Below are 25,835 nucleotides of genomic sequence, written 5' to 3'. Positions count from 1 at the left end.
TTTTTTTTTTTTGTTTTGTTTTTGTTTTTGTTTTTTTGGGGGTTTTTTTGAGAGAGAGAGAGAGACAGAATCCCAAGCAGGCTTCACACTGTCAGCGCAGAGCCTGATTGGGGCTCAAACTCATGAACTGTGAGATCATGACTGGAGTTGAAATCCAGAGTCAGTTGCTTAACCAACTGAGTCACCTAGGTGCCCCCCAAATGTAAGCGTTAACCTCCAGCTTGAAGCTCCACCAAGCTGATCCTTTCAGCCACAAGTGATTTCTCTCTGCTCTGAATTCCCAGCACACTTAATTTGTTTCTCTTTTATGGCCCATATCACTGTTTTATGACATGGTCCTTTAATGGACGTTTCTGTGGCCTCGTTGTAGGACTTAATCTAAGGCCCAACTTTGTTTACACAGTATTGCCTAACTGCTAATATAGATAAGAGGGACAGTGAACGTTTTTGAGTAAGGGCTGCTGAAAAATCAAAATCTCAGCTGAAAAAAGCAGCACCAAATTATTTTTTGAATGTCTAAAATCTCACCAAACTATACTTTCCCAACCACCTCTTTTTGTGAATGTTTCCTAATTCTTCATTTTAGAAAAATGTTAACTATTTAATATGAAAGGAGAAAAATGAATAGTCTTCAAAATTGAAATGAGTCTCTCTTTTTTTCTCTTTGGTGTATCTTTTCTCCATAAATAAGATTTCTCAGTTCAGTGTGGCAAGTCTCAGCGTTGAACTATTCAGTGTTGCTTATTCCTGAACAAACATGACAGTTTTCCATGTGGATGTGCCCATCAAATGGGCTCCCTAACACAGGCGTTTGTTCATGAAGCCCTAAACTCTTTAGTTGGTCTTTTATGAAGAAAATATAAATGATGCACACATTTGATTTGGGCAGCCCCAATCAATCAGGACAAAGGAAGTTACGGTACATTTGCTGTCTTCTACCTAATGTCTTTCATTCTTATCACATTATCCCTTGACACATTCTCACCAGTATCCCTTGAAGAACTTGTTACGAAAGTATATTTCCAAGACCCACCCAAGTTCAGAAATTTGGGGGGTAGATCTCCAAGAATCTTATTTTTGGTTAACCTCCCAGATGATTCTTGTGCATCCGAAGCTTGTGACTCACAGACTAAATTCTGATCCTTTTCTAAATTCAGAGAGAAGCAGAGGCACCTTAGAGCATTCCCCAAGTGCACCTTAAATAGACCGTGAGGGTTGAGAGAATCTGTCCATCTTCTTTCCCTGCTCAAAGTTTTTCTTTTAGGTTTATATATTCATTTTGAGAGACAGAGGACAAGTAGGGGGAAAGGCAAAGAGGAAAGGAGAGAGAGAAAAATCCCAGACGGGCTTTGCACTGTCAGTGTAGAACCCGATGAGGAGCTCAGTCCCATCAACTGCGAGATCATGACCTGGGCCAAAATCAAGATTCGGCCACTTAACCAACTATGCCACCCAGGTGCCCCTAAGTTATTGTTTTGTTTTGTTTTTCATATAACTTGCCCTAAATATTTTATTTTGAAAATGTCCAAACACATAGAAAAGTTGAATTAAAAAGACAGTGGACACCCATTGACTACACCACCACCATGTTACTGCAGTGGCTTTATCACACGTCTATCCTTTTATCCATCGCTCTGCTCATCAGCCTGTCTTATTTTTCTGGATGAATTTCAAAGTAAATTTCAGACATGGATAGTGTCTAATTTGGGATGATGGTGACTTGAAGAATAACAGGGCAGTGAGTCCTTGTAGTCCTGGTGAAAACACAGTGGCCTCACTTGCTTGAACAGGATTGGTGGCTGCTTGGTCCTAGCAGGACACTTAGAATGCATTAAATCAAAGACAGAAGGGCAGTTTTGGGCTGGCTGGACACAGCCCCCGCAGAGTAGTATCTACTTGTCTCTATTCGTTTGAATAGGAGCTTTTGTTCTACAACAGGAAGAAGAAGGGGAGGTTTGGGGCCACAGAGAAGAGTAGATTAAATATGGAAGTAGATGGCAGCAGTGACCTCTCTCCTCTTCTATGGGTTTTGAGGCCCTACCAGAGACATGAGTTAGGGGCAGAGGTTTGCTGGGTTCTTGGTTAGCAACATGGTTGTGAGTCTGACTGCGTAGGCCTGCATTCCAGCTACCCCAGGCTGTTTGAGCTTGGATATATTCCACTCCTTGGCCTCAGTTTGCTAATCTGTAAAGTGGAAGTAATGATACTACCTACATTATACTGTTGAGAAAATGTGTGCCTGTCACGTAACTCCATCAACTTCAGTTGCTGAACTATAATTACATTCCTTGATGAGTTTCTTTAAGTTCACACGAAATTAAAATATAGGACTGTTGGAGCTGGTGAACAAGGAAGAGACAAGTAATCTCAGAGATTTTGACAAGTTAAGCCTAAAAGAATATTAGAGGGTTGCAGGAAGCAGAAATCCCAAAAAGTCCTTTCAGACAATCCATTGCATTCAAAATGAAACCTAATTTCTTTCCTTGCTCTGCAAGGCCCCTCCATTATGCCGCCTCTGCCTACATATCCAGCTGTATCTCCTCTCCTCCCTTACTCTCTCTCTCTCTCTCTCTCTCGGTCCTCAGAACAAACTGTTCTCTTAACAATAAACTCCCCAGATATTTGGAAGTCTGATGAATGGATAAGGCCGAGGGAGGCAGGGGCGGGGCGGGGCGGGGCGGGGCCAGAGCGGAGGCGGGGCGGGGCGGGGCGGGGTGGGGCGGAAGCGTGGGCGGAGGCCCAGGAAGTGACGGCCCTGCCGGTGGTCTTTGGGAGTCGGTGAAGTTCGCGGCGCCACCTGCGCGGTCACCGCGTTCCTGGGCGATGGAGAATGGAGCGGTGTACAGCCCCACGACGGAGGAGAACCCAGGCCCTGCCAGGGGCGCCCGGAGCGGCCTCGCCGCCTACTTCTCTCTAGGCCGGCTTCGGTTGCATCGGCGCTTGTTTAAAGTCTTGCAGCTGGTGAGTCCGCGGCCGGGGTGGGCGAGCCTGGCCGGGGCAGGGGACGGTCTGACCCCGGGGCCGCCGGCCCGCGGGGCTTGCGAGGCTGCCGAATTGCTTCTCCTCAATCTGGTTGTTCAGGAAGGGGCGGTTTCCACACCCCCAGTTCCTTCTCTCTCTGCTGGAAAGGGGGGGTGGTGGTGTTACTTCCCGCCGCCGGGCGGCCTCTCAGCCCCGGTTTCTCCCCGACTGGGTCCCCGATGACGAACTAGTGCCCCGGAGCATGTTACGCTGCTCCAGGAAATGCGTCGGAAAACCCAAGTCAGCCGCTTAGCCTTCTCTCACTCCATCATCTGTTGCGACCTTCGTCTCTTCTCCCAGCTGTTACTCTGCAATATCTCCCGGAGTGCCTGTATTTAGACTGCCAAATGCTTTGTGTTTATCTGTCTCTGGTTCTTGCGGTTTTCCTGGTAGAAGCCCATGGGGGCAGTTTAATTTGTTGAACAGAGTCTTCCGTTACTCCTCACGGTATTGAGTAGTATTCAGCCAGTCGTCTCCCCGATGTTTTATATTGACTGGAAAAGAATTACTTCTGAAGGAGCGACACAAAGTGAAAGGGACAGCTTGTATTCGTGGGCAGGTAGCAAAAGTAGGGCATGGTATACATACCTCTCCCTCAGTTTCACGGAGTTTCCGTTTCCTTTAGGCAGTAAAAGTGCCTTAACTTAGTAGTGAAAATATCAAAACACCTTTGAATTTTAATTCGAATTACATACTGACATCTCAAGTTCTCTTTTAACCAAGATGACCACTTTCTGGAAGGGGAAAAATCAGACTGCCTAGAATGTTTGTAAGTTGGTTTTGTTTTGTTTAATCGTCTCAAGTAAAAATAGCCGGTTGGTTTCCTTAGGAAGAACTTAAATTCTTAGAATTCTGATAACCAGAACTTACATTCTTGGAACTCAGATGGCCTATTTTTATTAAAGAGAAAAATAGCTGTCAGAAAACCAGTGCCACTTATTACTCATCAAACGAGTACATCTGGGAATAATTTGGAAATCACTTGGAGGCAGGTGACAGTGTGGCTCTGGAACCCAAGAGGTCTGGCTCGCTCTCTCTCCAGCTTCCTTTTAGGTAGTTCCACATTGGAAACCTTTCAGTTCTTAGCAGGCATCAGGGGCTCCCTCTTGCCATTGTTCTTTTGTATCAGCGTTCCTTCTACCCAGAAGTGCTTCTTTCTGTTCTTTTGTCAGTTCTAACATGACTTTTAGATATCAGCTGTGTTCCTCTGCAGTAGAGCCAAAATGTTTGTGCATTAATAGTAGAACTCTTTAGAACAGAAAAGAATTAGTATTCATCTGAAATAGTCTTGCTGCTCTACACACATCATCAATGTGTGTCAATATTGGTGTCCTGCCTATTAAATCTCCTATTCTCAGTTCTGTTTTTCCTTTCTGATCAGAAATGGCAAAGCTACAGTAAAATTTCTCATTACTTTATTTATACTTTAATAAACTGCAGTTCCATAGCCCCAGAAAAGAATACAACCAGAAATTTTGGTGATAGACTTTTTACTGGGATGTGGAGAAGAGGGGCAGATGAATTTGCCTCGCAAAAGGTGGTAGACTATTCCTGCTTGTTCTCCATCATACCATAAGGAGAAAGAGGGAAAGAATAAAAACTAATGTCTCTTTTGAAATCCATTCGCAGGCATGTTTCAGGTACGGTGGGTTGGGTTCCAGACTGCCACAATAAAGTGAAGATCGAGTCTAATTAATTTTCAGGTTTTCCACCGCATATAAAAGTTAGGTTTACGCTATACTATTGAGTAGTCTATTGAGTGTTCAATAGCATTATGTCTAAAAAATATGCATACCTTAATTTAAAATATTTTATTGCCAAAAAATTCTTTAAAAAATTTTTTTAAAAATATTTTTTATTTATTTTTGAGAGAGAGTACAAGCAGGGGAGAGGGAGATACAGAATCTGAAGGAGGCTCCAGGCTCTGAGGTAGCTGTCAGCAGAGAGCCCGATGTAGGGCTCGAACCCGCGAACCATGAGATCATGACCTGGGCCAAAGTCGGACACTTAACCGGCTGAGCCACCCAGGTGCCCCTATCACCAAAAAATTCTATTATCTGAGCTTTCAGTGAGTTACTGATCACTGGTCACCATAGTAAATATAATAATAATGAAAATGTTTGATACATTGCAAGAATTACCACAGTGTGACACAGAGACCTGAAGTGAGCAAATGCTGTTGGAAAAACGTTATCAGTAGATTTGCTTGACTCCCTGTTGTCACAAACCTTCAATTTGAAAAATGCAGTATCTGCCAAGTGCAGTAAAAGCGAAGTGCAATAAAATGAGGTATGCATTTATTTATTTATGGGGAACTTGTAATGTTATAAGAGTGCTTTCTCTTTTTTCTTTTAAATCTTTGTTTTTTTTTTAATGTTTTATTTTATTTTATTTTTTTATTTTATTCATTTCTAGGAGAGAGAGAGAGAGAGAGAGAGAGAGAGAGAGAGACAGCGTGAGCAGGGGAGGGTCAGAGAGAGAAGGAGTCACAGACCGAAACAGGCTCCAGGCTCTGAGCCGGCAGTCAGCACAGAGCCCGACGCGGGGCTCGAACCCACAAACCGCGAGATCATGACCTAAGCGAAAGTCGGACGCTTAACCAACTAAGCCACCCAGGCGCCCCATAATCTTTATTTGTTTTTGAGAGTGAGCGTGTGAGCTAGGAGGGGCAGAGTGTGCTGACAACTTGACCCTGATGCAGGGCTCCAACTCACGAACCTTGAGCTCATGACCTGAGCTTAAGTCAGACGCTCAACCGACTGAGCCACCCCGGCACCCCAAAAATGCTTTCTTTAATATAGATTTAAAAAATATTTCATTATTACTTTCTATTTTGATTGTTGTCTTTTAGTTCCTGCTTTGTTTCAATAATGCCCTTTATCTTTTCACAATAGTATATTATAGGAGTTATGCAGAAAGTCCCAAGGAAGTTATATATGAAATAAAACTCCTCTAGCCTGAGGCAACAGGCAGAGTTTTCTTTGCTAAAGCAAAAACACATTCTTAAAAGCCACATTCTGCCTTTAGGTTATTTTCTCTAGATAACTTATTTTTTATTTATTTTATTATTTTTTTAAGTGTATTTACTTATTTTGAGAGAGAGTGCATGCAAGCAGGGGAGGGGCAGAGAGAAAGAGAGAGAATCCCAAGTAGGCTCCAGACTGTCAGTGCAGCGCCCAACTCTGGGCTCAATCTTATGAACTCTGAGATCATGACCCAGGCTGAAATCAAGAGTCAGATGCTTAACTGACAGAGCCACTCAGGCGCCCCTAGATAACTTACTTTTTTTTTTTTTTAATTAAGTAGATTTGTAGAGCTTAGATAAGGAAACTACTGTTTCCTTGGAGCACCCTATAATCGGAAAAGGAGGTGCTTTAACAAAGGACCTGGAAGTCCTGTGACGTTTTATCCAAAATGTGGTACATTTCAGTGTTTGGGTATGTTATTTTAGACCCCCAAATCTCACCAGGTTCTGAAAACCCCAGAAGAGAAAGGACTCTTTCTCTAAAACTTAAAAATCAGACTCTGCATACTTAGGATATTCCTAGAGTTCAAGGAGACTGAATTGGATCCTCCGAGGTTCTTTTCACTGTGTTAGGTTTTTACAGATCTCAGGCGCGCGGTGGGGTGGGGTGCTGGTACAGAGCTGAACACCGTAAAGGGGTAGAAAAGTGGAGCCTACAGACAGAAGGAGAGGTTAAAGATAAAAGAGCATGACTAGCTCTTGAGTTACATAACTTTTGGAATTACATAGCTATGTCTGCTACCATTCATGTAAAACCTTTGTTTTGTCAAAGGCTTGATCAGAACATAAGCATCCCTTACCTACCCTCTGCCCTTCCAGAGCTAAAAAAAGAAATAAAGGCTCAGCTGGGAATGCAGTGTAAGGAGTCATTGCAGTCCTAAATTTATGCACTTTATTTATCAGTTAATTTTAATCCTTAGATTGGTCCTTATGCTAATATGTGTGTGTGTGAAGTTTTTGTTGTTATTTTTGAGGTTTGTTTTTGTCCTAAGGAGAACATTGACATTGGGCCACCTAACTCCTTGCTTGTAAGCGGGTGCAAGGATCTAAATCTGTGCGGTATTCTCTCTGCAACAAGCTGACATTGTGTTCAGGGTACCAGTTGAATGTCCTGATAGCTGCACAGTACGGTGATTATAGTGACTCTTTAGGCAAGCAGTTTGACTTAGAATTCACCAGGGATTTAAGTTTATCAAATTATAAGATAATGTTACACTCTGTAGGTGCCAAGAAACAAATCACCTAGAGGCAGTTCATCTTATAATGGTGTCCTTTTCACCATTAAATGTGAAAAGTGGTCTGTACTAATTGAAGTGCTCTATTTTTACCTTGAGGAAGGTCCATAGTGTCAGCAAATTATATCTTTGAACCTTTGTGAGAGCCAATATTTGCCTAAGTCAGGGGAGGCTTAGCGTAACTTCAGGCTGACAGGTTTGTTTACTTGGACCTTAACTATGACTACAGGTTTTTAGCAGCAAGGTCATTAATTCACAAGTTAATATAGTTTTGTAGTTGGAGCCTTAGAATAAATGACAAACACTAAAAAGTTCTTTTTAGGGTGCCTGGGTGGCTCAGTCAGTTGAGCGTCTGATTCTTCGTGTCGGCTCAGGTCGTGATCCCAAGGTCATGAGATCGAGCCCCCGTCGAGCTCGGTGATGAGCATGGAGCCTGCTTGAGATTCTTTCTCTCTCCCTCTGCTCCCCTTCCCTGCTCATGCTTTCTTTCTCTCTCTCTCTCTCTCTCAAAATTAAAAAAGGAAAAGTTCTTTTTATGAGAAATGCTTTAGTTGTAGACTGTTAAATGAAAGAGACTTAGTGTTTAATAACGACTGTTAATTTTTAAGGAAGACTGAAGTTTTAGAAAGGGTAGTGAAACTGAAATGGAGAGAGACCCAGAGTTAGTCATTATTTGAATGTTTAAATCACCAGAACTGCGTGTAAGCCGTGTTTTAGTCACTAAGATTTCCCAAATGTGTTGACGCTAGCACATTGGTTATAATGTAACATTTAGCAGCAAAAAGGGAAATGCAAAAAACTCTGGTTGTAACTTTGAAAATCCAGTCTTAACGGGAAAGCCTACACAGATATACACAGCTGTCAAGTGAACCTAATAAACAGTGTTTTATTGGCAGGGTGGGGTGGGGGTGGAGGCCAGGAAAAAGCACAGAGTGGGAGTCAGGAGACCTGGATTTTTGGCTGTGCTTGGCCAGCATGGGACCTGACCTGGCCAAGATTCATTCCATCACCTGTAGACACAAGGATGGGAGACTGTGCCTGTCCAGCTCCAAAAGCTTGGCAATTCCAGTATTCTATTTGGGTAAAATGGTATGTCATTAGAAGCAGTTGCACTGGGCATACTGTTGTTCGGTACTTAGCATAGTAGTCATTAAGCAGGATTTAACGTGAGGTCTTCATGCTACTGAGTAAAACTGTTTACCAGAAAATAATAATGGAGCCTTTCAACTTACTTTTAACATTCATCATTCTTTCCTTACCCAATTCAGTGACCTTAACCTCTTTTCTTATCCTTAACTGCTTTGGTACTTAATGCTGGTGACTACCCATTTCTTGAAATTATTACTTCCCTTAGCTTTCACATTAAGTTTTTTTCTCTTTTACTACAAAACGTGCTTGCTTACCAAAAAACAGACATAAATGAGAAAAGATGATTAAAATAAAATAAGCCACACTTTACCACCACCTCCTTCACTGTCTATGAATGATTTGGAGTATGTTTACTTGCTCATTTTTTTGTTACAGTTTTTTTTTTTTAATGTTTATTTGAGAGAGAGAGAGAGAGAGAGAGAGAGAGAGAGAGAGCATGTGTGTGAGGTTGGAAGAGGGGCAGAGAGGGGGAGAAAGAGAATTCCAGACAGGCTGTCTGCCCAGAACCGGATGTGGAGCTCGACCTTGGGAACCGTGAGATCATGACCTGAGCCGAAATTGAGAGTCTGCTGCTTAACCAACTAAGCCACCTAGCTGCCCCTTTGGGTTTTTTTTTTTTAGGTTTGTTTGTTTATTTTGAGAGAGAGAGAGTGTGGGTGTGCAAGCGGGGGAGGGTCAGAGAGCAGGAGAGAGAGGGAGAATCACAAGCAGGCTCTACGCTGTCAGCACAGAGCTGGACACTGGGCTCAATCTCAGGGTTCATGAGATCATGACCTGAGCTGAAATCCAGAGTTAAATGCTTTACTGACCGAGCCACCCAGGTGCCCCCATTTACTTGTTTATTAAGGAGTTTTCCTAATAAGTGTTAGGACTTCCTGTGACTTGTTTGTCAGGTGCTAGTTTCTCTTTTCTTTCCTGCTCCTGAGCTGTGATATTCTTTCACGCCCCACCCAGTCCTCTGTGCCTCCTGTCTTCTAACCAGATAAACCAGGCAGGCCATCCCTGTTGCTTTCATCCAGAAGTACATACTCCCTGGCCAGATCGTCCCTAAACATTTTTATCATCACTCCCCACCCACTGAGGTCAGTCGCCTTATTTCTGTGGGGCTCACCATGCAAATTCTTGCCTTCATGAATCTGTTCTTTTCCACCCCCCCACCTGGAATGTCCTCTACCTATCTAGATCGTATGTGCCTCTGGGCCCTGCTTTGAGTTTCACCTTTCCACTTATCCTTCTCTCGCCACAATTAGTTCAGGTGGATTTAAGCATTTTCCTGAGATTTCCCGAATTTCCAGATAATGGATGTTCAGTTATGAGGCATATTGTTTTCTTATACACTGATCTTGTTGCTCTGTCATTACGTGTTCCTGTACATACTACAGTGTCGGGGCAGTAATACTCAAATACAGTTTTTCAAGAAGTTTTTTAAATTGAGGTATAATTGACCTGTCTTAGTTTCAGGTGTATAGCATAAAGGTACTGTATAGTGCTGTGGGAGATTCTATAGGAAGGTTAAGGGCATCGGACGGAGATGTGGAGTCAGGAGAAAACGTCATGCTGAATACGGTTTGTGGTGCTGATTTCTCAGCCTTGAACTGGGAATAGGAGCTGGTAAATGCCCGAACTTGGTACCGTAACCCTTAGTCTCTCAGGATATCCGTTGCAGAATCTGCCTTTTACTACCCCTCTGAGGCTCCCGGTCCGTGAGACGGACTCCTGTGAGTGAGTGTGGAGCAGGACTTGTCATGGGCATGCTGCTGCGAGCCGGGCTGGACCCTGCCACGGCCCCGCAGAGAACAGACCACCGGTCCGGAGCTCCGTAGAAAAGATTTTACTGTCCTGCAGCCCACAGGGACAGAGCGTTCCTGATAACCCAGTCATTGTAAGAAGAATGGTTCATGATCGGCTATTCTGACACCCTGGTTAGAGTTTTAGGCTGAGATCTTCTCACAGTTGATTGACTTTGATACACCGAGGTATATTTTGCAAGTTTCTCATAGAGAAACTCTGAAACGTTGGGTAAGATTTAACATAGAGGCAAGAATAAAGCAAACGGAATATTAGACATTTAGTATTTTCTTATACTGTAGTCATCTAAAAACTCATCCTGTAATTATAATTTCAGGCGATCAGGGAGGTACCTTTACACAGTGGCTTTCTGGGACTTGTCTTGGCCCAGTGATTGGGAGTGCCTTTCCTGACCTCTCTGAAGGAGGCTGTTTGGGATCTGCTAGACTATTTATTTTATGTCTCACTAACTTGTAGGAAATCATAGCAGTAAGATCTGTTTTTGTCCTTCCGTAGATTGTTTTCAGAATTTTGTTGGAGGGGGGAAATCCCTTAGAGGCCTTCATACCAAGTTAGGTTTGACCTTTTTCTTTTTAACTTTTTATTTTGAAATAATTACAGATTCACAGGAACTTGTGAAGCAAAATGTACAGGGAGGTCCTCTGTACTGTGTGTGTGTGTGTGTGTGTGTGTGTGTACATTTCTCTGCAGTTTATCACATGTGTAGCTTCCTAGAGTCACTACCACAACTGTTCCAGACACTGTGCTGTCACCCTCATGCTACCGCTTGACAGCCACACCTTTCCTCTCTCCCCTGGCCACCACGGATTAGTTCTCCAGCTGTAATTTGTTATTTGAAGAACGTTATATAAGTGGAACCCTGTAGCAGGTAACCCTTGAGTTTTGGAATTTTTTTCACTTTGCATAATTTGCAGATTCATCTAAGTTGTTGTCTGTCTGAAGTTTGTTCCTTTTTATTGCTCGGCAGCATTCCATGTGGGTCATTCCTTAGTGGTGGGAGGACATCTGGATGGTTCCCAGTTTCCAGAACTGTTACTAATAAAACTTAGGAACATTCATGTATTGATATTTGCCCAAGCATGAGTTTTCATTTCTCCTGGAGAAGGTAGGAATGCAGTTGCTGGGTCATATGGCTGTCACTGCCCAAGCATGAGTTTTCATTTCTCCTGGAGAAGGTAGGAATGCAGTTGCTGGGTCATATGGCTGTCGCCTGTTTAGTTTTTAAGAAACTGGTCACCTGTGTCCCAGAGTGGCTGGGCCACTGATTACTTCTTGATGGCAACATGTTGTAGGGTAGCATTTTTATACTGTGCAGTGAAATGTACCTGCTGCTTTTGGTAGCACTCTTGGTGCCATTAATATACCCAGTTGCTTCTCCTGGCCTGAGGGGCAAAATGGCATTTCCCGATAGGCTTTGGTTTAGGTCACCAGTCATCTCGATGGGCTTAATGCCCAAAGGAACGCATCTCGCTTTTGCCCCTTAATGCCCCTAGCTTCACAAAACCCACACAAACCTGCCCCAGTGAACCTCTCTTCTTTCTCTTCTTTCCTATTTCCAGAGTTAGCCCCAAACCTGAGCCCTGACTCCTCCTGTAGAGAGCCTCCTTTCTTCCTCATCCTGAGCCCCCCCCATCTTACTGGTTTCTGCCTATTTAAACATGCTCAGTTCTCTCCCATCTTGAAATTCCCATCCCTTCGCCCTCATCCACTACTATCTGGCCACTCTTCCCAAGCTACACCTCGTGACTGCTGGCTCTGTCTCACTGCGCGATACCGTAATCTTAGCCTCCCTGCCTGACTTGGCTGTGGTGGGCTTGCTGATGTCACCAGAGCTGTGCTGTAGCTCAATATGATGTAAGTGTTTCAGTGTTGTTCTTACCTGACCTTTAAGTAGCATTCGTCATTCTTGATTACTTTCTCTCGGTAGAAATCCTTTTTTCTTGTCCTACTGTCTCCTTGGACTGCTGTTCCTAATTGTCCTTTGCTGGTGTCTCCTCCACCTCTGCACAGCCCTTAAATCTTGGGGTTGCTCTGAGTTCTGCACCGAACTAGCTCTTCTCATTCTGGGTGACCTCACTGGCTGAGGCCCACGCCTTCATCTCCGCCTCAGACCTCTCCCCTGGGCTGCAGACCTGTACACCCTTTTGCCTCCTACATACCTTCCTTCACTTTCCCACAAACCCCTCATACCCGGCATATTTAAAACTTAATGTATTAACTCCCCAGTACCCTTTCCTCTTTAAAAAACAAAACAAAACAAAACAAAACCCAACTCTTCTCTCTGCAGGGAGGCACCAATGCTGTATATACGTACAACAGCGGCAGTGCTTGCATTTAATTGAGTTGCCGAGTTAACCAGAGTGAACCATTGTCCGTTCAGGGCACAGCATTCTGACCCATGCCTGTCTGGCACTCCCAAGCACACTTGAGGCCCCTCTTGAGCACTCTTTATTTTTTTTTTTAAACTAATGAATGAATTAATTATTTAATTTATATCCAAGTTAGTTAGCATACAGTGTGACAACGATCTCAGGCCCTCTTGAGCACGCTTGCCTCTGCCATTCATTGACTTGTGTTTTTCACACTACTACTAATTACACTTTTTATCATCAGGCATTGAATTAAATATCACACAGACTAAAACTGAGTGTGAAAAGGAATTCTTTCCTGTGAAAACTAAATTGAATGCTTTGGCAAGTCCAAAAAATAAATTACTCAAGTATTTGCTGGGGAATTAAGTTAGAGCGAGGCACCTGTTGTCAAAGACTAGTAAAACTCGTCCAACTCTAGAAGGATTCTGCACTCTGCTTCTCAGGTGTCCAAGGTCTTGCTCCGCTTCACCTAAACGTTAGTCTGGAAGTCGTAGTTATGGACGATGAAAGTGATGAATGCAGAAAACATGATGTGGAATTCCAGGCAGGAGTCTCAAACTCCGGGAAAAGCCCTATTTCAAAAGATCGGTGAATAAATGGGCCTTTTCATTTTAAGTTGGCATATTCAACTATGTTATCTTATTTCTTTATTTCTTTATTTTTAATGTTAATTTTTGAGAGAGAGAGAAAGAGTGCGAGTGGGAGAGGGGCAGAGAGAGAGGGAGACACAGAATCTGAGAACTGCGAGATCATGACCTGAGCCCCCAGGCCTTCTCTTCTACTCTGTTTAGATTCTTCCTGATAAGGGCTTCTGCTGCATGTTGCAATGATTTCAGGAGCTGTTCTCCATGGTGCTACCTGGTGACCATCTTCCCTTGATTGCCCACATCAGTTTCCCAACTGGATGTCTGCCCCAGGATTTGCCCTTCCCCCAGTCCCCACTCCATGTTACAGCCAGTGAGCACTACCAAACGCATAGACCTGATTGTGTTGCCCATTTGCTTTAAAACCCTTAAAATCCAGAGTTTTACACTAGTGAAAGAGGACATTTAGGTCTAGCCTCTGCTTACCTCTCTAGGCTCATTTAATCATTTTCGTGCATCATCCCCTTCCTTCACACAGGATACTTTAAGCATGCAGACTCAACTCGCTGTTATGGTTCAGTGGGGCGGGGGTGAGGGGAGTAATATATGTGCATGGGTGCCAGGGGCTCGCCCCTCCAAGCCTTTCTGTGTACTGCTTCCCTGCCTCGAGCTTCTTTCCCTGTCGTTCACTCCTGAAGCTGACCCTCCTGTCCTTCGGGAACCCTTTCCTGACCCCCAAATTGAGGGCCTCTCCTGTGCTCTTTGATAGCAACACGCTGTATTTCGCCCACTCTGGCCTTTAGCACTTGGTAGTTAATTATTTGTGTCCTTGGATTCCCTCTGAGGCACCTGGCCCGTCGGTTCTGCGAGGATCGGCTGCACTTAGTAACCGTGTTTGCCCCAGTCTCCACTTCACAGGCAGTTGCGTGAATAGATGTGTTCTCTGGATACCGTAGTTTGTCTGGAAAACACCTAGGTAAAACGCTTCGTGTCTTTTGTAGTTGCTGTCCCTGCTGGCCTTCATCTGCGAGGAAGTCGTGTCACAGTGCACCTTGTGTGGAGGACTTTACTTCTTTGAGTTCGTGAGCTGCAGTGCCTTTCTTCTGAGCCTCCTCATTCTGATCGTGTACTGCACTCCAGTTTATGACAGAGTGGACGCGGTCAAAGTCAAGTCATCGGTAAGCAGGGAGACATACCCCCCCTCTGTGAAGAGAGTGGCTGTTTGGAGTCCTGTGTCGTCGTATTATTCAAACTAGGAATGCTTGCACAGCTCAGCAGCGCGAGAAGACACTACCCGTTGTTCCGGCCCTGCTCCTCAGCAGCTCCACTTTCCCTGCCAAATGTGGGGGAACCGGGAAAGTGGGGTGAGGAGAGCAACAGGCACTGCCAGTGGTTTACAGTTATTGGTGGTTTACCCTCATTCACATTAGGCGTTTTTTAAAAACTAGGATTTTTGTCACTTTTGATTTCTCACATTTTGGTGTGTCACTCATGGGCTCTGCAATTTTTTTGTCATACTTGTTCTGTGCCAGGCATTAGGCTAAGATGCGAGAGCGAAGAACTATTGTGACGTATTTCTGGAACTTTTAAAATGAAACACCACACAGGGGCATCTGGGTGGCTGAGTTGGTTAAGCATCCGACTCTTTATTTCAGCTCAAGTTATGATCTCAGGGTTGTAAGATCGAGCCCCATCTCGGGCTTCCCAATGGACATGGAGCCTGCTTGGGATTCTCTAGCTCTCTCCCTGCCCCTTCCTGCCATGTGTGTGTTCATTCTCTCAAAAAGAATAACAATAATAATAAAATAAGCAAATAATAAATAATAATAAAATAAATAATAAAAATAAAATAAATAATAAATAATAAAATGTTTTAAAATCAAACACATAATTCTACCTATGGTTTTGATTCTCATCACGAAGAAAGTTGTCTATAAGTGGATTAAGGAGGCATTTGTTGAATTCGTTCAGAAATTTCCCTTTTAACAGAAGCACACCTAGGAATTCGATTTTCACAAAATCAGTGATATATAACTTTCTAAAGATGGTCTGGTGGCCCATGTTTTTATTTGAGTACAGTGTGGATTTGTGAGATGACACATGAGATGATTCACACATTTATTGCATTTAAGGAAGAAAGAATTGGGCAGTTTACTTCTTCAGTAGTAAACAGTAGTGGTTTGTGAGGAATTGTACATGTCAGGGTCGACATATGAAAGAACTTACATCTCTCAGGGAAAAGATAAAAACAAGGGTAAGTTTTTAACTATTAAGAATAAGGGATAGGGGTGCCTGGCTGGCTCAGTCAGTAGAGCGTGCAACTCTTGATCTTGAGGTTGTGGGTTCAAGCGCCACGTTGAGTGTAGGGATTACTTAAAAAAAAAAAAAATCTTAAAAAAAAAACCAGACAGGGGATAACAAGATAAATACAAAGCAGTAAAATTCTATTATTGTTTTAAATTAATGAGAAGTAAATATTGGGCCATGTATCAATATACAACTAAGATATTGACTTTTATCTGTATTCTCTTTTGAATTACACTTTTAAATTTTGTGCTGTAAGAACTGTTACCTTCTTTTATTTTATTTTTTTTTTATTTTTTAAAATTTTTTTAAATGTTTTTATTTATTTCCAGGAGAGAGAGACAGCGTGAGCAGGGGAGGGTCAGAGAGAGAGGGAGTCACAGACTGAAACAGGCTCCAGGCTCTGAGCTGGCAGTCAGCACAGAGCCCGACGCGGGGCCCGAACCCACGAACCGCGAGATCATGACCTAAGCGAAAGTCGGACGCTTAACCGACTAAGCCACCCAGGCGCCCCTGTTACCTTCTTTTAAAAGAATTATTTTAAGTTTAAAAATTAAAAAACAAAACATTGATACCACAATCGCTTATTTTATTTTTTAAAATTAGATTTCTTACTGAAATTTTCATGTTATAAACCCGGTACCACAATAATTTAAAAAAATAGCTTCGCCTAGTAATGCATCATGAGATGAAGGTGCAGAGAAAGACCCGAGAGGTTTTGGTAACTACATTTGTAACCTCTGTAAATTCTTCCTCTCTGCAGACAGGTATGCAATAAGATTTTTGGATAAGTGAAGAGTATACACTTCTATCTGAGCTGATTGATTTGTAGTTCCCATGTATGAATTTACGTTTTAAACATTAAAGGTTGAAATTATTTTTTCATTTTTCAATCTCTCTGCATCAAAACAGTACTATCCATAAAAATATTTTCAGAAATGTTTAAACTTTACTGCCACATCTGTGGTCTTTAAGAACCTTGATCTTTTTGACCAGCAACAATATAGCAATATTTTCCAGTTTTAATGCTCTAACTAAACAAAAGGTAAAACATTGATTATATCAAATGAGCATTTAAAAGTTCTTCGAGAGTAAGTGCTGATCTTAAAATGCTAGGGGGTGGGACAAGAAAGAAATCAGTCATTTCATCCAAAAACAGCCTTTGTAAATATTTTTTCAAAAAAATGATAAATATTTTATTTCTTTTGGGTCTTTTGTGTCTATTGGTGAGTAAGAGTTATAATTATAAATATTGCATTTTTCACCTAGCACTGTAAGGACTTCATGTTTGTTTGAAAGGTTTAAAAATTACTTTTACTCTCGACCTATTAATGGACTTAAATACTTTTTTAACGTCAGAGGTTTTCTATTTTGAGTGTGTGGTGGTGGTGGGGGGGTGCTGTCTAGGGAGGAGGGGGGATGGATAAACTTTTTAAAGGGAGACTCTCTTCTGTTCTGTGCCTTCGTAGCTCAGATTCTATCAAGAGTAATAGCCAACACTTAGCGGACATTTCCTTTGTGCCTGGTACTGATGGCTTACGCACTTTCCACAGATTGACTCAAATCTCTAGAATCACATATGAAGACACTGTTAATTTTGCAGTTGAAGAAACTAAAGCACGCAGATATTAAGTGAGAAATTCAAAGTTATATACCAGGAAATAGTGTAACTAGGATTTGAACCCAGGTGGTCTGGTTCTAGAGCCCATATTTATAGAATGCTAAATTATTCTGTCTCAAAATGGGTGTCCTTTTTTTAAAAAAAACTTTTTTAATGTTTTTTTTTTTTTTTTTGAGAGAGAGATAGAGCATGAGCAGGGGAGGATCAGAGAGAGACACACAGATTCCGAAGACAGGCTGCAGGCTCTGAGCTGGCTGTCAGCACAGAGCCCGATGCGGGGCTCAAACCTACAAACCGTGAGATCATGACCTGAGCTGAAGTTGGACGCTTAACTGACTGAGCCACCCAGGCACCCCCTAATGGGTGTCCTTTTTAGTGCCTCCTTGAATGAAGTCCAAACATTAGTAAATGTACTTTTATATTTGTATGTCGCAAATTAGAAATAATATTCAAAGGAGCAGGAAAAACAAAATATTATAGAAAAACACCTCTTTTAGAAGAAAAAGAAAATCTCTTCAATTTTTTATAAATGTAAGTAAACAGTTGACAGTATAGGAATTCTGTGTTGGGTAGTTTTATTGACACTGATGTTGATCCTAGATATTAGGATCACATTTCAAGAAACTCTGGAAGTATCAGACTTACAACCCTTAGCAATGGCTATCATTTTACCAGTTTCTTCTCTGAATCGAGTGTGCACGTCAAGCACTGTGTGTAATAGGCATCTGAGAGGGAGCCTGACAACATAATGCCTGGGAGAGCCCTTGGGACCCCATGGAGAACTTCACGTCGTGAGCTGCATTATGATGAGATATGGAAGCTTTTATAGAGCACATAAGCTCATCATACAAGCTCATTTTGGGCTGCTTACTTGGAACGATTGAAAGCAATATGTTATTCCAGAAGGCTTAAGTGTCTAAAAACATACTATTGGCATAATTTTATTTAGTTAATGACGGGTGGTTCATCTGATCCTCTCTTTCCCAGAGTGCTTTCAAGGCACTGAAGTACTCTCCGAGAGGCCATCTTAGCATAGAATACTGATCTTCCTCGACTTACGACGGGGTTACATCCCTTAAAAGTCATCGTAAGTTGAAAATACTGTTAAGTCGAAAGTGCGTCTAATACACTTAGCCCCCTGAACATCATCGCTTAGTGTGCTCAGAACACTAAAATTAGCCTGCACTTGGGCAGAATCATCTCCCACAAAGCCTATTTGATAATAATGTGTTGACTCATGTCATTGAATACTACACCGAAAGTGACAAGCGCAATGGCCGTGTGGATACAGAAGGGCTGTCAGCGGACTAGTGGTTCGCCCTTGTGATCAGGGGCAGATCCGGAGCCGCTGCCACCGCCCAGCAAAACGAAGGACGATCGTCCCACACAGTGCCAGCCCAGGGAGGAGCCAGGCCTACAGTTCCAGCACAGTTTATACTGAATACGTACTGTTTTTGCACCATCTTAAAGCTAAAAATCATAAGCAGAGCCATTGTAAGTCAGGGCCCATGTATACTTTGAAAGGGAGGACAAATTTTTTTGTTCTTGTTTTTGTTTTAGTTTCGCTGGAAGTAAGATGGCATTTAATAAATGGCTTTGGAAATTGTAATACGTCCTAGAGAAAAAGACACACACATACACACGTGACCTTTTGGGGACCTGTTTTATTGAAAGATTATCTTGTGACATACTCTTAAGTATGCCCCGTCCAAAGTGTGGATAGCGTTCCACACTAATTAGGGGATACCAGACTTACAGAAAAGTTCGAAGCTGAAGCATGTCAGTGTGGGTTGCATGGAAAAGCTGTGTAAGAACCAAAAACCTTTGCTTCGATGAACCTAACCCTACTGTGTTCTTTGTGCACGTGTGTAGGATTTCTATATTACCCTGGGAACAGGCTGTGTGTTTTTGTTGGCATCCATCATTTTCGTTTCCACACATGACAGGACCCCAGCTGAGACGGCCGCCACTGTGAGTACCTTGTTTTTTGAACCCTTTGCCTATTTTTGTTGCCTTAGAAAATATGGAACTTGGAAAGTACCAAAAGCTTACACAATAGGGGAGCACTGTTTGTCTCTTATTTTTCAGTGTAATTTTGAATGGAGGCCCTAAGAGCAAATAAGTATGATAAATAGCTTTAGCAACCTAGAACCTGTCTTTAGAATTTGACTGAGTTTGGTTCATAGAAACCCGTTCACTCCAGATATGAATGTGTTACTGCTAATGGAAGAGGTAGAAATGACTTTGTTATCTTACTTCCTTATCTTATTTTCTACTTTGCAGTTCAGCAAAAACACACATACGTGCCAGGTATAAAGTTGCCACACTGGATGTAGTGAATACACAGGAGAAGCGACCGAAAGGTTCAGCCTGATAGAGGAGATCAATAAGGAAATGTTGTTATCTGAAATCCTTGGGTGTGGGGCAGGGTTTTGTTTTTGTTTTTGTTTTTTGAATTCAGAATATTCTGGATTCTAGAAAGGCAGTACTGCACATTTACTGTACTGTACTGCATGGCACCTTCAGAGGGCCTGGGGCACACCCTGTAATCCAACATATTAGTATTTCTGAAGTATGACTATTCACAGTAAAGGGGATAAAGGCTGCAAGTAGTTCTGCCTGGTGTCACTTTTGAGCCAAGTAAATGACGAAAACGTTTGAGTTTCTGTAGCTTTTTGGATTTCATAATTACAAATCAGGGGTCTTGTTGTGGATATGTGAACGTGAGCAACGGACACTACCAAATCCTCTGTCATCTGGATTCCAATGATTACTTTGTTCATAACAAAACTGAAGTTACAGTTAATTGAGTTGTAAGCTAATAGATCTTTACTTATAATTCTAGAAAACTCAGAAGGAGTTCAGAGACTTGTAGGTTATATCTCCCTGGTCATGTGAGCAGTTTGTTAGCACACGTCAGAACAAAACAGAAATTAAATCAGTGCTGAACCTTGACTCATTCCAGCAGCAAGTCATATTTATGCATGGGTACATGAACCAATCAGTACATGAAGAGGAAAATCTAAGTTTTAATAGACCCTTATGGTTCATTTCAGTTTACATACATATTTCTATTGCAGAGGAGTATGATAATGGTGATAGTAAAATGTTTTAAGGTATAGAAATCTATTACTATAAAATTCTTGAGGAAGTGAAGTAGATTTGAGGAAAGTTGAGTTGAAGAGGGGAAAAAAAAGCATGACATAAAATTCCAAGTTGTTGAAACAAAGCTTATTTGTATAATTAGGTGACGTGTTAGACCATTACAGTATTTAGATTTCATTGGATATATTTAAGAGTGATAGTTTAAAAACTCAGTATTATAATAATAATACAAATAAATAAAAACTCAGTATTTATAATATACTGGAAATAATATACTTTTGCAACTTATTATGAAAAAACTTACAGACTTGAATGAGTGAGGGAGTCCGTTAAAAAAAGAAAGGGTGCCCAGATGGCTCAGTTGGTTGAGCGTCCAGCTTCAGCTCAGGTCATGATCTGACTGTATGTGAGTTCGAGCCCCGGGTCAGTCTCTGTGCTGACAACTCAGAGCCTGGAGCCTGCTTCAGATTCTGTGTCTTCCTCTCTCTCTGCCTTTCTCCAGCTTGCACTCTATCTCTCTCTCTCAAAAATAAATAAATGTTAAAAACAAATTAAGGGGCGCCTGGGTGGCTTAGTCGGTTAAGCGTCTGACTTTCGCTTAGGTCATATCTTGCGGTTCGTGGGTTTGAGCCCCGCATCGGGCTCTGTGTTGACTGCCAGCTCAGAGCCTGGAGCCCGTTTCAGTCTGTGACGCCCTCTCTCTCTGACCCTCCCCTGCTCACGCTGTCTCTCTCTCTCTCTCTCTCTCTCCTAGAAATAAAAACATTAAAAAAAAATTAAAAAAAATTAAAATAAAATTAAAATAAAATAAAGAAGAAGAAATTGTGAAGTATGTGAGCAAAGATGGGGAATCTCATTTGTTTGGATGCTGTGGCACAGAGGGCCCTATGTGGACTAGAACCCTCAAGGGGTCAAGGGTGGCCTCACAGACACAGTGACCTCTGGTCTGTCCGTAAAGCCTGTAATATGTTTGCCAAATGAGGTGAGAGATGCCGTCAAGTCAAAACGAAGACTCCAGAGGGGAGAAGTGACTGGGGGTTAGAGATGTGGGATTGAGAGTTAAAGTTAGGGTGCATATGTTGGGGTTGTTAAGGTGAATTAAAGAATTAGGAGTGCAGTTTGTTTTATAGTGAAATGAGGCCGAATGCATATTCTTGAGGGTGGAGGGGTTGGGTGTGAAGAGTCAAGAGATTGGAGCTAGAACAAAATATTAAAATCAAGAACAAACTGATAGGGGTGCCTACGTGGCTCAGTCAGTTAAACGTCTGACTCTTAATTTCAGCTCAGGTCATGATCTCACAGTTGTGAGATTGAACATCAGGCTATGTGCTGATAGGGTGGAGCATGCTTAGAATTCTCTCTCCCTCTCTCTCTCTCTGCTCTGCCCTGGCTATTGCTCTCTCCCAAAATAAATAAACATTAAAAATTTTTAAAAAAGAACAAACTGATGGTTACCAGATGGGTAAACAGGTGATGGAGATTAAAGAGAGCACTTGTTGAAATGAGCACTGGGTGATGTATGGAACTATTGAATCACTGTATCATATAACTGAAGCTAACATTACACTGTATGTTAGTGTAACTGGAAAACTTAAGTAAAAACTAAAAAAAAAGAACAATAAAATAAAAATCATGGAGATCGTTGTTAGAGGTGGAAGGGACTTTCGCCATTACCTACATCAATTTTCTCTTTTTACAAAGCAGTTCTTTGGCCCCTATTTCTTTAAGGGTGAAGATTTCTTCTTAACAGAATTCTCAGAATGCTTGGTCATACGTTAGAGGAGTACAATGAGGAAGTGATTTAAGGAAGAGGAAGTAGGTAGCGGTGTCACGTTGCTGTGTCATTACAGTGTGACAATTAACTGGAAATTGTTTTTTAGGTAATTTAACCTGAAAGTATCTTCAAAATAGAATTTCTGTTTTGATGGTGATCACTTTGCCATTTTCACTCCCGACTCGCGTATTTTTCTTCTCTCACCTGTGGGTCAGTCTAACCATTGCTAATAATCCTGTGTTGTATATCATTTTATAGGATTTTGTTTTTCACCTGTTAACCTCAGTCTCACAGGTTGGCACCCCACCCATCCACATGCACACATAAGGCAGGGCCTTTCTGTTTTGTGAACTTCAGCGAGTTGCCATTACTCTAGAATTTTTTTGTAGCTTCTAGTTTTGTGATGACCTTAAAAGGCCTTTCATTACTGAGGTTGAGAATACTGTATCTCAGAGCTAAGTAGGAACTGTGAGATTATATTTCAAAATTCATCCTGTAACCTTTGCCCTTTCTTCTCCCCAGGTGTTTGGGTTTCTGGCAAGCTTTATGTTCCTGTCCGACTTTGCCAGTATGTTCTGGGAGAAACAGCAGGAGTCCCAGACGAGAAAACCTGAGGCTGCCAGGAGGACAGAGGCCCTCACTGAACCACTTAATGCATAAGGACCTAGGGAATAGGTGTGACATAAGGTATCAAGTGCGTCATGCCTGAACCCCGGCAGAAGCTCTTGTAGAATTTGTGTAATTATTAAACCACTTCTTTGGGGAGCAAGGAGAAGGGTGGGAAGGCACTTTTATTAATAGTGGATTCTGTGTCAGTCGCCACAAATTAGGCCAGAGAATTTTTTGGTTCAAAAAAATTTTTTTTAAATAACGGTAAAAACTTCCGTCAAATGAAATGGTTTTGTTTTTGTTTTGGAGGACAGTTGTTTCTTTAAATCACATAGCTCAACTGATGATATTTTATTCTCTCATCATTACTAGGCCTAGCTTTCAAATTAGGCTGTAGAGCCAGCATGATTAAATTCATCCATTTAGAAATTGTTTTGTTTTCAAATGTATTTGCTTAGTAGGAGGGCTTTTTTTTTTTTGATGACCAGATAAAATTAATGTATATTTAAGAGATCACTATTTAAAATATTGGTCTAGAATATAATACCCAAGCTTTACTGTATCTCACTCAGCCTTAAAATTATATTGTAACATTTTAGGATAATTGTTATTAACTCTTTCTGAGACCTCTTCCAGCCTAATAGTAACTATATGGGAGGCGTTGTTATTTTATACGTATAAAAGAAACATCACGAATGCTATGTTTATACTGCACTTTGTTGTCAATAAGCGAGAAAAAAGGATTTTTATATAATATAACACATAGAAAAATGGAAGAAACTCTCATGGCTAAGTAAGGACCAAAGATAAAAAAAGATACACTTCTTGCACAATACAGTGATTATTAAAAACGGGCTTCAACCGCTTACCACTGTCTGAAAAGTTTTAAGTTCATACTAGGAGCTAGAAGTTGGTCTGTTTCCCTCTTGGTATATTGCTGTTTCTACTGAAGTTAATTCAGCTCTGAAGGTCCTGATCAGTGTTTTCTTTGAAGCCTACCCTCTTTTTAAAACCCTAGCCTTTGATTTTATTATTTATTTGAGCTTCTCCCTTTTCTCTTTATCCACATGATCCATCCACTGCTTCATAATCTGGCAGAACTGAGCCCCTGACTCCGACTTTCATGCGATAGCCCTTGTCTTTACGTAGTCCCAACTCTGGGGCCTTTGAACATAGAGTGTGTAGCAGGATCGTGGGGGTTCTTGTTCCCACATTGGCGATTACTCTGACTTCTCCTTGGGGGAGACCTTCTTAAGAAAGAGAGTATCTAGCATATCCTGCCCAGGTTAACACCAGGGATGGTGTGAGTGGGGCAGTGAAGCCATTCTCTATTCCAGGCATTCCACTTCAGACCAGTTCTGATAGTTTGGAAGAATGGTCTCTTGCTGGCAGGCTGTCTCTGAGCCAGCCAGCCAGGGCACTTGGGGTAGGTCCTTTCTGACCAAGTGGTTCGCAGAATAGACTTTTCTTGGCTTCCTCTTAGATTTTTGACCCAGGACTCTGGTGTTAAGTCAATGAGCCCATGCGTCACGTACTTCAGGGCTTCGGTGGAAGTCTTCCAGGTGAGGTGGGCTGGGTTTTCTATCTGAAAGAGTGGAGTCATGTTTCCAGTGAGACCATCTAATGCCCCTATCCTTTTTGTCTCATTTGTGTGTGTGGATGTGGCAAATGTGGTTGTCAGAATTCATCATTAGGGCCTGACACAGCTCTCTTGCTCTCTTACTGACTCAGGACTGTATCCATTTGTACCCAAGTTTGGATGGTAGTGCCCATGGTGCTGTCACCACTACCCACTTGGGGGATAACGAACCAGATCACAGATGCTGTGTTTACTGGGTATACTATCCACGAGAGGAGAACTAGCCTGAGTCTTGGGTCCAAGAATAAAGAGTGGTTAGAAGATAACTAGCTTATGGTTGGCAAGTTCTGGAATTTCACATATAAGTGTACCACTGTCATTTTAAGTAACATCTGGACCCAGCTGGGTTTCACAGCAAACCTATTTGGGCTACCTCAGGGTCCCTGCGTGTACATGGGCTTAGTTGAGTCTGGTGGATGTGTCCCAGCCGGCCTCCTACATACAGCAAGCATGTTGGCATCGAGCCTCAGTGCTGCCTGGTCTGAGGCTGGGCTTCCTTCCATCTGGTTTATTGGTTCAGAAGTGGGCCTCTTAGCTGCTACTTAATCCTTCCCTTTGCAGAGAATGTCCTTTGGGTCATTCTAGAACTTCTCTTCATACTGTTTTCTATGGGACTCATGACTGATTGGCCTCCGTCTTCTGTTGTCAAAGGAATTTGAGTAAAAAGACCATGTGGTGAATAAAAAGCTCAAGGAAAACTTGGGACCAAAACCCCTTTTATGTCCAAAAAAGGGCAAACTCAGTAAACTGAAATTTCTCATCATTTTTTATTAGTAGCCGTGTTAGATTTAATCTGTTATATTTTATACAAATAAACTGTTTAAAATGGTTCTTAAAGATTTTAAGGGAAAATGTACACAGTATAAGAATTTTATAACCGCTGTACTTAAATTATGTTCTGCTTGGGGATTGGGAAATGTATTTTTACATTGTTCATAGCCAATTGCTTTTGTATTTATCAATTTAAATCCTGTGGGGTCTTTTTTTTTTTGTCTCTCTCAATGTCAAATTTTATAGTTTTCTTTTTAAATAAATCCACTTTATTGTCTACGCCTTCGTAGCTGTTTCATTATTACAGAAGCCTGATGTTGAAGATGAACATTTTCTCCAGAGTTGTATCAGTTGGGCTGGACAGGCTTGGTAAGTACATGGGACACTGGACTATGGCTGCCCAGGCGGGAGGCCCGGGCAGAAGGTTGGGACACACAGTGGAACAGTACTTTGGGGGACCATGTCCGAAGAGTTACAGAGGAGTGTCACAGACGAAACACCTTTAAATACTTACATTTGGACTCCCCGACACATTTCTCATTGTGGCTGAATAATGCTAAACACCACACAGGCACATTCTCTTCCAGACTGTTTGGTGGCTGAGAACGTGTGAAGCAAAACTGGGGTGGTGGTGGTGAAGTTGCAACTATTTGTGCTGTTTGCAGAATTCCTGCCTCCAGCCTGGATGAGAATAACAAGACCTTTCTAGTCATCGGGAACTCGCTGGAATTCGTACATTCCTCAGAATTTTTTGTCTTGTTTTGATAAAGAGCATTGTGATGGGGCACCTGGCCAGCTCCTTCAGAAGAACGTACGA

The 25,835-nt window shown here is 42.0% G+C and overlaps 1 protein-coding gene across 1 annotated transcript; it reads left to right on the top strand.

Annotated features, from left to right (window-relative positions):
• The first annotated feature begins 2,747 nt into the window (after positions 1-2,747).
• On the top strand, positions 2,748-25,297 carry CMTM6 (CKLF like MARVEL transmembrane domain containing 6). The gene is made up of 4 exons (XM_039249827.1): positions 2,748-2,961; positions 14,197-14,373; positions 18,993-19,091; positions 22,522-25,297. The coding sequence occupies exons 1-4, from the start codon at positions 2,824-2,826 to the stop codon at positions 22,657-22,659; spliced, it is 552 nt and encodes a 183-aa protein (XP_039105758.1). The 5' UTR covers positions 2,748-2,823; the 3' UTR covers positions 22,660-25,297.
• The last annotated feature ends 538 nt before the right edge of the window (positions 25,298-25,835 follow it).

This window comes from Hyaena hyaena, unplaced genomic scaffold (genome assembly GCF_003009895.1).
Source record: "Hyaena hyaena isolate Hyena2069 unplaced genomic scaffold, ASM300989v1 scaffold_350, whole genome shotgun sequence".
In the NCBI taxonomy this organism is placed as follows: domain Eukaryota; kingdom Metazoa; phylum Chordata; class Mammalia; order Carnivora; family Hyaenidae; genus Hyaena; species Hyaena hyaena.
Note: the sequence above shows the minus strand (reverse complement) of the source record. Positions and strands in the feature narration are given on the sequence as shown.